We start from the raw sequence: 14,472 nt of genomic DNA on the forward strand, positions 1-14,472 counted from the left end.
TTATCACTGCTTCAGCAAATGCATTCTGCAGCATGTCATGAATGTTAACAGATTCGGACTGTTCCAGATGACAAGATGGAGAGCCAATTCCAAAACTAAAAGCCCCTGAAAGTAGTACTCTGGTAAATCAGTTCAGTCTTGGTTTCACTGTGGGAACTTCAGTGTCTCTGTTGACTTTAACCATGCCGATCTGGTTGTGGGGGGAATCAGGCCTGTCAAGTAGATGCATCCCAATTATGCATTATTTTATACAACAAAGTTGTCTTGGGTCTTGCTTTCATGGGGGAAAGAAAGATGGGTTCTCATTTTGCTTTAATGGCAGTGATTTTGGCTGTGTAACTCATCTGCCATTTCTGTTCCAACTCCGTGTCATGTCAGAATGTCCTACATGTCATCCGTAAGGCTCAAGTCTTAAGGTGACAAGAGTACAAATGATTGTTGCATTATCTACATCACATTGTGAAGATGGTAACCTTAACCAAATCTATCTTGATATGTGAGAGGATCTGTTTTGTCATTCTCTGTGTTCTTGAGATTAACAATTCTAAAATTCCACATGAATAGGAAATGCAATTTTATATTATTTCCATCTAAATTTAGAATAGTTTAAGAAGAGAGATATTCTTGTAATTATACTTGAAGTATTGAGCTATCACTTATTATTTTTTCACCAACTTACACACTTAACTGTTTTCAGAAGCTTTTAGAACATGTGCTCATAAATTTGAGACTGTTGCATTGGTTTCACAGGAAAAGCATGTGAGCATACAGCTGATACTCTGAGCATCAGTGTAGACACAAGTTTTATGCTGTCATGGTTTGCAGTTTTACAAAGTTTATAATATCTAGGGATAATACTATCCTTGTATGTTTCTGTTTGAATTTCATTTAATAATGTTTATTGTTTTGGTTCCTTAGCCATGAATCAGCGAATCAGCCAAAGTGCTCCAGTGAAACAGCCACCCCCTCTGGCTCCTCAGAGTCCCCAAGGTGGTGTGATGGGTGGGAGTAGCTCCAATCAGCAACAACAGATGAGGCTTCAGCAGCTACAGATGGAAAAGGAGAGGCTGAGACTGAAGCATCAAGAACTGCTTCGGCAGGTGAGGCCACAGGTTAGACACCTACTTCCACTATTTCTTTTGTATGTTGTGTTGTGTTGTGTTTTGGCTAAGTTGTTGTTTCAGTGAATTTTAAAGACTAGTGGTTGTACAAAAAGCATTGAGATGTAAAAAGGCCTGAATTAATTCTGTTAGTGATAATAGGTTGGTAGTAAAAGCATCTAACTTACCAGACTGAAGGATTTTGCTTTCCTTCCTCATTTTTCTCTGTAACAAAACTCTCCAAGAACAGGCTTGTTTAGTCTTAGGATGACATCATGGACTGTGGATATGATTGGATATTGCTCTTAAGGATATATTTCATATTTGTCAAGTTGTGAGTTGTGCAAAAAGACAAGAAGTTGTTTTCCACAGCTGCTTTAGTTCTCCCTTTTAAATGAAGGTTTTTCACTTGCAGAACCTGTCACAGTGTGTAGAGTTTCAAAGTACTCTAAAAACTTTATGTAAGATACTTCAAGGAGGTGCCTTGTTGCAAAAATCTTATCTGTTAAACAGTGGACTGGATCACAAAGGAATCATTCGTGCGGTGTTTTGAACCTGTGTTTCTCTTATGGTGAAAAATTTCAAACTTCAGAATTAGGCTACAAGCTGGTTCAGTGTTTTTTTTTTTTTCTTTTCTGTATGAATGTAACTGTAGCAAATGTTGAAGTGTAGGACTGGACATTGAAATCTCTGGATTTTCATTCGGGCGTCACTTCCTTTTACCTGTAAGCTTCCTGCTTCGATTTTTCCATCTAAAGTGTTTTAAAAGTTATTACCATCTCTGCTGGATACTTAGAATATTCTTTGATTTTTTGATTTTTTTTTTCATTGCCAGAGAAAGTACTAATCTTTTCTCTGAGGAAAACCTTCTAAAATCTCAACCTTGTTCCCTTTTAACTTTGGGTGATGGGCCTTGTATCAGGAGAGGATAATACCTTCATGTCCTCAAAGACAGCTTTTCTCTTTCTTCATCACCTGCAGTATTCTGTCCTGGAATCTGACTCTGGTTATCCCCTTTGTAGTCAAGGCCTGTTTTGTAGGAATCTTCAGCATCTCTTGGTGTAAGATGGGTCATCTTTACAGCCATTACTTTTTATAGCTCTCTAGGTAAGAATACATTGCAAAGGTGGCATCAGGACTTTCTCTCTGCTTAAGCACTTGGGCTTCTGCTGTTCCTGCTTTGCAATTAATCCACCAACAAACATTTCACCCTGTGCTAGCATGCTTCTAGGTAGGCCTTCTAATTGTATTCTTGGCTAAGTTGTTATTGAGAGCCTGACTAACTTTGGTTCAGGCAAAAGCCAGTTCTCGTCATGTTGTTCTCCCTGATCATTGAGCTTATCTGTCAAATATGCATCCTTGGTAATTCTGTGAGTTTTGTTTCACTGTGTCATGATGTTCGTAGTTGCTCAGCTCCCTTATCCTGTCTCATCTGGCCTGTCTTGGGGGCTTGATACTGCAAGATGGTGTTTATAAGACAGCCTGCATAGACAAACCATGCAGCTGAAGTAATTTTTATCCATCTTATTTTTACTCTTAGGCATTGCGGAATATCAATCCCAGCACAGCAAATTCTCCAAAACATCAGGTAGGCTCTTAACTGATGTTTCAGCATAACTAGAGAAATGGAAGCATTACATTAGGCTAGCAGGGGACCTTTTTGCTACCTGGAAGGATTAAAAAACAAAATAAACAAAAAAAAAACCCAGAAACAACCCCCCCAAAGTCTGTCATACACATTTTTTAACTACTTCTCTGGCCGTGACCCAAACGTTTTTAAGAGTGCTGCATTTCTACAGCTTTATCTCAGTATTTAAAAGCAAATGAGGAATTCATTACACGTTTTTCCACTTTGAAAAACAGCCTTCTTGTTTAGCATTCTTGAGGATACTACTGTTCCAGTCCTGATGTCATCAAGAGGTGTATTTAAAGCAAACCTCCCATTATATCTAAGGTAGTAGTTGGTGACTTCTGAGTACTGTTCATATGAATGTTCATATCAGTTTGTGTAAACAGGTACAATCTTAAAGAAGGATATCTATAATCAGATAACAGAAAGTCACTTGAAATATTTATGATTTTTTAAGCATGTACAGTGTAACAGAATTATTTCATAGATTAGATTAACAAAATAATTGTTATGGAGATGTAATGTGTGGTTATTATTAACAGGATCTTGCAGAGGTACATTTTCCACTTAGAAATCAACCATTCTGAAAGGCCTCCCAAGTTCAGACCAAAAGAAAGTTGGTCAAAATGCGAACCATAATAACCAATTTAATGCAGACTTCTTTTAGGCTCTTAAGAAGTTGACTATGGAAGAATTTCTGACAGGATGGATTTATGGATGTATTCAGACAGCTTCTTACTTGCTGTTGCTAACAGTATTCTTAATTTACCAGTTCTTAGGTCAATATTTACATTGGCTTTTACTGTACTTTTGTTTTTCTAAGGAAAAAACACTACAGGCACTAGGCAATAAAAATAATAAAAGTATCCTGTGTCTGCAAGCCATGAATATTGATGTTGCATTGCATTCTGAAGAGTACTGCAAAATTTGTATGTTACTAGTTCCCCTCAGAAGGTCATGTTAAATACAGGAACCCCGGACCTTAGAAACAGTACTGCCACTCTGAAAAAAGTGCTTTCTTGTTTGGCAGTATATGTGCAGCTCAAAAATGGAAGCATTTAAATTGAGATGTAATAATTTGATTCATTTTTAGAACATTAATCACATAATGATCATGTTGATCAATATTGGATCCTATTATGAAGGAGAAAAAAGTTCTTTCAGAATAACGAGGAATAAACAGAGAACCTCTGCGCTAGTTGGAAACACCTTCTGCCACGATTAGGTCATTCAGAAGGGATGTTACTCTTACTGAATGCCAGAAGTGTATTCTGTGTTTTCTTATATGTCTGAAAGTCTGTTGCATGGTTGCTCACTCTTGCACAGTAATTTCTTCCTGTTGCCAGCTCAGGAATATGCAGTAAATGGAGAACTTTTTATCAGTTTTATATCTAATCAAAGACTGGATTTTTGAAACTTCTTTAATTTCTAGTTTAAAACACTAAAAACCTGCAAAACCTCAAAGGGACCTTATTCATAATTCAGGAAATGTGCGTGTAGTGGTCACTGTTTTGTTTGGGATGGGAACTAATGAGAGTATTTATGCAAAAGTCAGGATTCCAGCTACATTTAAGCTGACTTTATACCAGATCGCCTGTACACTCAACCTGCCTGCAGTCAGTTCTTTCAGAGCATGCATTTGCTGGTGATCCAAGCTGCATTTGAGTGATCCATGGGATAGAAAAGTGTGCAATTGTCAGAAGTTCTATACTGAATGATTCATGTTGTATCATCTAAATGTGGGCTTTTGTGTTTCCATGTGTCACTTCAATAACGGAGTGAGCAGCGACACATGGAAGAATGTCCTTAGAGAAATGCTTCTGGAAATTGTAATCCAGGCACTTCACTTCTTGATGCCTTATATTATAGAGGCAAATGGTGTCAGTTTTCTCCAATGATGCTACTATTGAGTTCCAATCTGCACATCTATCAGGTCATAGTCAGCCTAGTGAATCTGTAAAAAAATCTGCAGAAAGTATGAATGTTTCTTCAGTCAACATTTTCGTTTTGACAGATCCTTTCTTTTCTTTATAAATAAAACTAAGGAAGTTTAGAGGAATTACCTGCTTTCATGATGATAGGGCTGTGCTTGGGGAAAGAGCAATAGCTTCTTTGGCTAAAATTTAGGTATACTTTTAAGGCATGCTGAAAATAAAATCTTAGTTTGTCCAGTGCTCTTAATTCTAGGAAGATTAAATCCATTTTAGAGAGAAGTTGTCAAGAAATTATATGACACTAACGTTCTTGAAGCTTGCTTCTAATGAAATACCTCTCATATATGGATTAAAAAAACCTTGAGAACTGTTCTTTAACTTTTAACTAGATCTCTGAGCTTTTCTTAATCACAGAAACAAATAGGTTGGGATGAGTGGAAGTCATCTAGTCCAGCATCCTGCATCCAGTCCAAACTCTTCTTCCTTCTTGACTTTTTGCTCTGTGCAACCTAGATATGATGCTGTGGTTGTTGCACTGGTGTCTTTGGTCAGGTTGTTTTGGTACTGAATGAACATTGTGTCTCTCTGCCTTGATAGTATACTATTCTGTAGAGGTACTAGTACTCAAAGTATTATGGATGGAGGCCTTCTGGAAAGATTACGCAGTTGCTCAGCTTCATCTTTCATAGCAAGTACTGTAAAAGACTCTTCTTGTATTATGATTCTAAAAATGTCCAAGTCAAAGGTATTTGAAGCAAAAATTACAACTTCCACATCTACTGTGTGAACAAGAGTTATTGATACCTTCAGGGAATTTGAAAACCAACAGGCGTCTGTCCAGTTTCTTACATTCACAATTATCAATTACCTGTGAGCACCTTAATGATGCCCACCTGTCTTAATTGAGAGATTGAGACATTTGACCTTTTCTGTGTTTCAGAGTAGCTCCTCTTCCATTTTCCTGCAATTTGTATCCGCTTGTCAACGTCTCACCTAAAGTCAACTTTTGTATAAATTATACAATTGACTAGATGTTAGGTAACAGATTCCTTGCTTTCTAGTGTATAGTGGATGTTGAGGCACTGATGGCATCATTCTTGGATGTTGTGCAGACTGCTTTCTTGTGCAAAGACAGGCTGCTGCTAATATTAGGGTCTTGTCTAGTAAGATCAGTATATTACACAGATGTTTGTGTGATAGCTTGTTCTGCCTATGCTTGTTCGTTTCTTGCACTATATGGAGGTCCCCTATCTAAGAACCAGACACAGCTCTGCTTCTCTATTACTCTGCTCAGTTGTGCTTTCCAACTTATCATAGATCATTTTGTTGTCACCGTGCTGCTTTCTTGGCAGTTCTGCATGCCTGGAATGCTTGCTCTGTTCATTGCCTCCATTATTTTGTCCTTTGTATTTTATGATGAACTTCTTATATTCTCTGTTCTTATGAACTTAATTCTTATGAACTTAATTCTTATGAACTTTTCAGTGATACCCTGGAAATTCCCCTGCTCAGTGAAGGATCTGCAAAGATATATAAAGATATATATATATATATGGCCAGTCTGTCACTGTTTGCTGAATCACTTGGTTTTGGTTTATATATTTGCTCTTACTACGTAAAATGTAAGCACTTACAGTACTGAAGACTTACTGAATTAGTTTCTCTTTTTTCTTTAAGTTATTGCTTGACAACTTTCATCAGCTTAATTGTGAAGACTTCCAGTGTTGCTGGGAAGTATTAATTTCTTAGGACACTTAGAATTTTTCGGTGCAAGATTTGTTCAGTTGCTTTGCAAAGCTGTGTTATTGCCAGAATTGTGGCATTCACTAGAAAGTAAGGAAGACATTGTTAAAAACAAGTACACTCTGGAATTCTGTACTCTTGAAGTTCCAAGATACTAGTGAAGCTGGAACTTTTGATGTAGGACGTACATTTTGGATTGAGATTCTTTCACTTCCTTGTAATATGTCTTTAAATAGCAAGATATGCTTATGTCCAAATCATAATGGAAATGGTGGGCAATACATATCTTAGTTTCTTAGTAAATCCTAAGCATCGTTGTCCCTTCAAGCTCTTGTTTCCCACCCCCCCTGTGTGTTATTTGAAATTGATCTAGATTAACAAGATAAATCACTTGTCTTGATTTGGATAAAGAACTGGCTTGATGGCCACACCCAAAGAGTGGCTGGCAATGGGTCCATGTCCAAGTGGAGGGCAGTGACAAGCAGAGTCCCTCAGGGATCAGTCCTGGGACCAGTCTTGTTCAACATCTTTTTTGCTGACACGGACAGTAGCACTGAGTGCACCCTCAGCAAGTTTGCTGACGACACCAAGCTGTGTGGTGCAGCAGACAGGCTGGAGGGCAGGGATGCCATCCAGAGGGACCTGGACAGGCTGGAGAGGTGGGCACAAGCCAACCTCATGAGGTTCAACAAGAGCAAGTGCAAGGTCCTGCATCTGGGTTGGGGCAATCCCAAGCACAAACAGAGGCTGGGCAGTGACTATTTGGAGAGCAGCCCTGAAGAGAGGTACTTGGGGGTGCTGGTGGACGAGAAGCTCAGTGTGAGCCAGCAGTGTGCACTTGCAGCCTGGAGGGCCAACCAAAATCTGGGCTGCATCAGGAGAAGTGTGGTCAGCAGGTTGAGAAAGGTGATTCTCCCCCTCTACTCTGCTCTGGTGAGACCCCACCTGGAGTACTTCATCCAGTTCTGGAGCCCCCATTACAAGAAGGATGTGGATGTGCTGCAGGGTGTCCAGAGAAGGGCCACAAGGATGGTCAGAGGGCTGGAGCTGCTCTGCTATGAGGACAGACTGAAAGAGTTGGGCTGTTCAGTCTGGAGAAGAGGAGGCTCTGAGGTGACTTTCTTGTGGCCTTTCGATATCTGAAGGGGGCCTACAAAAAAGCTGGGAAGGGACATTTCAGGCTATCAGGGAGTGACAGGACTAGGGGGAATGGAGCAAAGCTGGAGGTGGGTAGGTTCAGGCTGGACGTGAGGAGGAAGTTGTTGAGCATGAGAGTGGTGAGAGCCTGGAATGGGTTGTCCAGGGAGGTGGTTGAGGCCCCATCCCTGGAGGTGTTTAAGGCCAGGCTGGATGGGGCTCTGGCCAGCCTAATCTAGGGCAGGGTGTCCCTGCCCATGGCAGGGGGGTTGGAACTAGATGATCCTTGTGGTCCCTTCCAACCGTGACTGATCATATGATTCTGTGATTTAGTTAAGGGTGTTCTGGGTTAGGGGGAGTTTTGTGTTGGGGTTTTTGGTAGGTTATTTTGCTGTCTGTTTTTTAAACAGAGCTAAAGTCATCATTTGGTCTTTAACCAGTGGCTTTTTTGACCAGTGAAGATATCACCACTTATATACACAAATATTTTATTAAATTACATTTACAAGATGCAGGAAGAAAATAACAAGATGTTTGCAGCAAATTTGTAGCTGTATTGTATACCTCAGTTTTATTTGCCTTATTGTTTGATAGTGAAAGTGGCCTGTGATATGTCTTAGACTGAGGAGATCTGTTCTGAGCAGGGCTAGCAAAGACACAGTGATGAGTCTTTCCAAAAGATTGTTTTCCTCATTTAAAATTTTACATTCTGATTGAACTTTGTTTTTAATCAATTGTCACAAATACTCCCTGAAGCTTTTCATTTTAGTAGACATAAACGGAGTATCCCTCCTTTTGTTGTGTTTTATTGACTTGATAACTCTTTTTACAAGTACTGCATTTGGGGTTGTGTCTCATGGCTTATGTTTTCTGATAGATATTTATTTTTATTCTTTTATATGTGGGTTTTTTTCCCTTATTCTCCAAAATCAGTAACAAAATATTGCTGGGGAAATGCCATGGAGATAAGGGAGCTGAGCAGCATATACAGTGTTGTAAATAACTCGGAGATTCTAAATAGACAGGAGTCAATTTTGTACACATTTGGCTCTGTTTTCATTGGAACTGCTGACATACTACTGTTTGCAAGAGTATTTTGCTTTGTTAAATAATGAGTTCACCAGTCTACCTTGCAAAGATCTCTGTAATTAATGAACTGATTTTTTTAGTTTGAGTCAGTAGATTCAGCATACAATAACAAATCTTTAAGTATTGCCTCTGTTTGTATAGGCATCTGTTTCTAGGAAAGCACTTGGATTTTAGTTAGCTAAAGATTAGTTCAGGTAATCTTATCAAGTATCACTTGCACAGAGATTTGTTATAGAATACTGTGAGGCTAACAGGTGAGGCAGCACATCTATACAGTGATATAACTTTAGAAATTAATTCAGAAGCCTTAATCAGTGGTTTAGAGCCAACCTAAGCTGGGGCTGAAGACTGCAGCTGGGGAGTTGTGTGGTAATTTTTAAGCAAAATATTTGCTTCTTAATAAAATGACTTGTGACTGAGAGGTCTGGTAGATGTCTTTTGGCAAACTGAACTGCACCAATGTAAGACATTAAACTCAGCTGTTTGCCAGGAATTGCCTTAATACTAAGGCAGCAGAAAGGGATGTCTCTAACATGTTTTTTTTTTTCATAATCTATTTGATGTATTGCTGTGGCTGCACTGCAAGAGAAATCAGACACCCGATAGATCCAGAAAAAAAATTTTTTTTTAACCTGGGTTGGTTTTCTGACTTGTCTTAGTGTATGACCATACAAATGCTAGTTCTGTCCTAAGGGAGAAGTAAGAATATGCAGTCAAAGGCTATCTGTAACTACCAGTAAAAAGTCACTTTGAAATCGCCCCTGATTTGGGACCCACAGTGATTAAGAAATCAAGGCACACATCTCCCTCTGCCCTGACTGACAAACTTGACTTCTTCAAAGCACTGTTAAATAAAATAGAAAGTTTTGTCAAACCACCAGAAATTTCACCTTGGAGTTGGATGTCCTGTAGAAATTATGGAGATATTCCTTGACCTAATTATTATGTTAGTCTTTGGCGATGAGCAGTACACTAAGGTACTACTGTAAGGACTGCCCAGTAGGTGCAAATGTCATTGAATATAAGTAAAAGTTTTGTGTGGCTGGATTGAGAGAGAAAGGGTATGTTGACTGCCATCAAATTATACAAAATGTGGAATTCAGACAATAGTACTGCACAAGTAACAGTGCTGTTGTTCAACAGTCCTGGGACCTAAATGCTTTAAATGTTCTTTGACTTCTGAAATAGTGTAGTTAACTTCCTTATTGAGTATCATAGATCTAAGTGAAATGTTTACTACTTTCTGTGGCAAAAACTGCAGAATTTGTATTTCAGTCTGTTGGTAAATGATGAGCATCAGTAATTAGAAGTTGCACAGTAGGAAAGGTGTTCACATTATTATGGGTAACATGAAAATTCAGAAACTCTGATTTCATTTGTGACACCTAAACTATACAGGCCAATACAATAGTTGTAGATATTTATGGATAAATATCCTGTCTGAAAGTCTACAGAGTAAATCAGATTAGCATGCATTGCTTTTGACTGTTTCTTATGCCACTAATTGCTTCAGGACACAATCTGTGACTATATGAGCAGTAGCCCACTACAATGCTTTTCCTGGAGTCAGTGGTGGTTTTTACAGGACATGGCACTTGGTGCCATGGTCTAGCCTTGAGCTCTGTGGTAAAGGGTTGGACTTGATGATCTGTGAGGTCTCTTCCAACCTTGATGATACTGTGATACTGCTCAAGTAATTGATCAGCAGAAGATAATGAGTCGTGTTGACCTGAGTATAATGTGTAGCCTTTATGATTGCTGATTCCTGCTGAAATGTACCTGCCTTACTGGTGCTCTGATACACCTTGGTTGGACAGGTGCAGTACTGGAGCCATGGCAGGCAGGTAGTAAGAGGGGTGTGAAGCAGTGGCACGACAAAAGTCTGCAAAACCAGACAAGAAGACCGACTTTATTTACAAGCATCTGTTCCAATGTATGCTGCTTTATCTGTCCCTGCAATGCTTTGTGTAGCCTTGAGTTCTTTGCCAAGCGTGTACAATACAATTATCACTCTATCAGTAGCACTTATTAAATTAATTTTGCTAGCTTTCATGATTGCAACACTGAATGATTTGTGCTTCCCCCTTACTCTTCGCTAATTACATAACTCTTCATATTTGTCTTCATCTGTCCATGTGTTTTCCTTGTTTCTTTTGTGTATATGCTGCAACTTTGTGGCTCCCAAGCAAGAATACTTAGATCCTTAGTCTGAAGAAGTAACTGGTGCTGTAAGTCATGGTCTTTTATTCCCCTTAACACTTCATTTCACCCTAGTGAAGCCTGTGGATAATTTGAGAGTTGATCTGTGTTTAGGGGGCAGAAACTTTAAAATTATCCCTTTTAATGTAAATATTTTAGCACGCCCACCAAACAATTTTAAGGATATATCCATTTAAATTGAGTATCATGTCATACATTTAATACAGTAAGAATATGATAAATTAGCTGTGCAATGGAGTCTTTTACCTTGCCTTAAAAAGTACAATGAAGATAAAAGTGGCTTGGGCAGACTAATTCCATTAAGTGAATTTGGACATGGTATGAATGACCTGGAACTTCATATAAGGATTAAACTGTATGCAATTATCAACAATTTTTGAAGTTGATAAGGTCAACCAGATAAATTGCACAATGCTGACCTTGTTTTTTAAATTACTTTGCTTAAGGAGATGACAGATCATTTTAGTCTTCATGTAGTAACAAAAATCCAGCTTTTACGTTAGTAATAGGAATGCTAAGCTTCTTTTTTTTTATTACCCAGAGGTACTTTTAAAAAGTTTGACATACTTAACGAAAATAGGATGAGATGAAGTTATAGAAATCTAAGACAGGATTTTGTCATGGTTTTATTTTTGCCTCCAGACTTAGAATACTTCTAATAAAGGATATATTTTACAGCATAAACTGAAAGTCTATAACTGGGAGTGGCTTGTACACTTCCATGTGTGTGGTGGTTTGTTTTTTTTTTTAGTATAGGAAGCATAACTTCTGAAACTTAACATCAATTTTATAAAGAAGAAACAAAAAGGCCATTCTGCAAGCAGCACATTTAGGAAAAATAGCCTTAATGCACTCTGTAGGACTTGTCAAAACCTTTGCTTATTTTAGAGAATGAATAATAATTGGTCTGTTTTTAGTTTTTAATAACTTGTCTTTTTTGGTAATTCCATTATTTTTCCTGCCCCTAGAATGACACAAATTTATTATTTCAATGAGTAATGGAAAAATATTTTTTCTAGGAGAAAGTGCTGTAGTTCAGCCTTCTGAATAAGTAACAGTAATGCTACTTAATAATAGTTTAACATAGTTGTAATTTTGGACTTCTAACAATGTTGTTGTTGAAAGAAAGATAAAAGTAGTACTAATATTAAAAATACTTATTTCACTATATCTTACATGCTAAAGAATAGGCAAAAGAAAGTTCTTTCTCCTAGTTGAATAGATCTCTTTTTAGCGGGCCTTCAGTGAAATGTGATTTTTTTTTCTTTTTGGTCTGTTTTAGCTGGCTAGTACATTTATTTTTATCATCCTGTTTAAGTTCATATATTAATGAAACTTCAGTCTCTCCTACCCCTCAAGGAACTAGAAAATAACCAGTTAACTGCCCATTTTTACAAATTGTTTATTCCTTTTTACTGACTTTTTTCTTAAGGTATAAACATCTATGACTTTATACTTCCCTGCTGCCAGTAGCTCCTGAAGAATGGACCTGTATGGATTTATTTTCTCTCTTTTTTCTTTTTCTTAATTAATTCTTGATTTTATTAGTAGTATTGTTTTTGATAGTTGTTTTATGAAAAGCTACTGCCTTAGGAAGCAATGCGAATTGGGGCACTGTTGTATGATTTAAGCTTCTTGTGCAGGCTACTGTCAGTTTTGTCCCCTTCTTTTCATCCTTGTCAGGGACCACAGCCCAAGGGAATAAAATGCAACACACAGATCTAAGCAAGAGGAAAGGGGAAAAAGAGAGTGTTTTTGCCAAGTGCAGGTAGCTGTAGCCACATAGAATGAGTGCTTGTTAATTTACAGCTCTGCTATCAGAGTGGAGAACGAAGTTGTGCTGTATTCCAGGCATGTTCCCAGGACTAAATAGATTCTAGTGGTGCAAAATCTGTTCCTTCTTCACTGAGCGAATTACAGGACAGAATGAGTTAAAAGGAGCTATATCACATGAAGGCAGTTTCTCAGACAAGAGAAGGCTTAGGAGATGTTTGAAAGAATTCTGGTCTCCGGAGGAAGGACATAAAAATTGAGCTTGCAGTTCTTGAGCCATTTCTGGGATAACTGCTCTAAGATCTGCCTTGTTTAGGTCATTTGGGAAGCATTTCAGTAATTAAAAGCTTTTCTACTTTCCTTTTTTTTTTATTTTAATGGATTGAGTCCACCTGTTTATCAGCATTCTTGTATCAAGGCTGGTGTGACTGATAGTAGTTTGTGAACTTAGCTATGAAGTAAGACCTCATTGTATAGTCATTGCACTTGAGTTTGTTACATAATCAAATGAAAATCATATGGATATACCAAAAGAAATTATTAAAATATGCCTACCATCCTGTGATGTGAAAATGAGGAGAAGGATTATTATTACTGTGTATTAGAAAAGTGGCCAAGTGGTGGGTAGCAGAGAACTGGATTTACTTGGAGTGGGCAATTGGTTGTGATGGACACAAAACCCAGTGTTATGTTTGTGTGCTTTCTGCAAAGGTCTAATCAGCTGGAGTGAGAAAACCTAGTACAAGACATGAAACTAGGTATTAAATAAATATATAGAATAAAAATCCACAAGAATGGGAGTGAAGCATATGCAGATCCAAAAGAGAGTAGTACAAGTGGTAGGGAAGTATTCAGTAGTTGGCACCATCTGCTAGAAAATACAATAACCGCAGACTTCTTTAAAAATAAATCACTTTGAATTGGAGAAGGACTGGTTTTGTATCTTAAAAGTCTACAGTAAGCTTTAGGCATATAAGTGAGAACAGATGAAGACCTCTCATTTTACAAGAAACAAACACTGGGTATTGTCAAGACAGACAAGATTGGTTTTGCCTGAGATTAGCTTTCTGGGCACAGCCTGGAAATCACATACTACTAATAAAGACGAGGTAGTCAGTAGATTCTTTACCAGTTTCTGCATTAACAGAGCACAGCTTTTGTTAGCTATTGATGACGTTTTAGGAGAACTGCTTGAAGAAAATTATTGTATTGTTCACATGTGTAACTTGTGGATTAGCTGTTTAAAGAGAGATGGGTGGGGGCACTGGAGATTGCATTCAATGCTGCTTTTCTCCACCCACCTTTAATTTTGCAGATTTCATGTTAAAACTTATTTGCAAGCTTTAAGGTTGAACTGATTCAGGTTTGTGCACAGTCAGATGCATAAAAATACATAGGTAGTCTAGGTATGTAACTTCAGAAATGCAGTGTCTTAATTTTACTAACAAATTATTAAAGATTTGAAGACCTTTGAGATGTATGCATGGGACCAATCACTGATTTGGTCAATCAGAAAGTTTAAAATGCATGCCTCAAACAAGAGAAGTAAAATGGAAGCTTGCAGAGATAGATTTTAAACTTTGCTAAATGAAGCTAACAAGGTGAAAAAAGAAACCAGGGACTTAATCAGAACTTAAAAGACATGGGGGAAAAAGTGCTGGTCAACAGAGCTAGACAGACATACTTTAGTAGTCAGATAGTGTTAACTCTTCTTTTTTTTATCTTAAGAATAGACTTAGCAACAGGATATTGAAGTGAACTGGGAAAGATTTATGTAAACACACAAATACTTCTATCCATAAATACATTTACAGTGAAGTCTCTAGTACTAGACTTAACTGATGGA

The 14,472-nt window shown here is 37.9% G+C and overlaps 1 protein-coding gene across 8 annotated transcripts in view; it reads left to right on the top strand.

Moving 5' to 3' along the window:
- Window positions 1-14,472, top strand: part of YAP1 (Yes1 associated transcriptional regulator) — a 94,252-nt gene that overhangs the window by 69,492 nt on the left and 10,288 nt on the right. For 2 of the 8 annotated variants that reach the window (XM_064170541.1, XM_064170573.1), the window contains 2 exons: window positions 919-1,112; window positions 2,641-2,688. In XM_064170541.1, coding sequence (XP_064026611.1) covers window positions 919-1,112; window positions 2,641-2,688 — 242 coding nt within the window. The remainder of the gene's footprint in view (window positions 1-918; window positions 1,113-2,640; window positions 2,689-14,472) is intronic. The other 6 variants (XM_064170547.1, XM_064170581.1, XM_064170554.1 and 3 more) reach the window with 3 other exon arrangements.

This window comes from Pogoniulus pusillus, chromosome 3 (genome assembly GCF_015220805.1).
Source record: "Pogoniulus pusillus isolate bPogPus1 chromosome 3, bPogPus1.pri, whole genome shotgun sequence".
NCBI lineage: Eukaryota > Metazoa > Chordata > Aves > Piciformes > Lybiidae > Pogoniulus > Pogoniulus pusillus.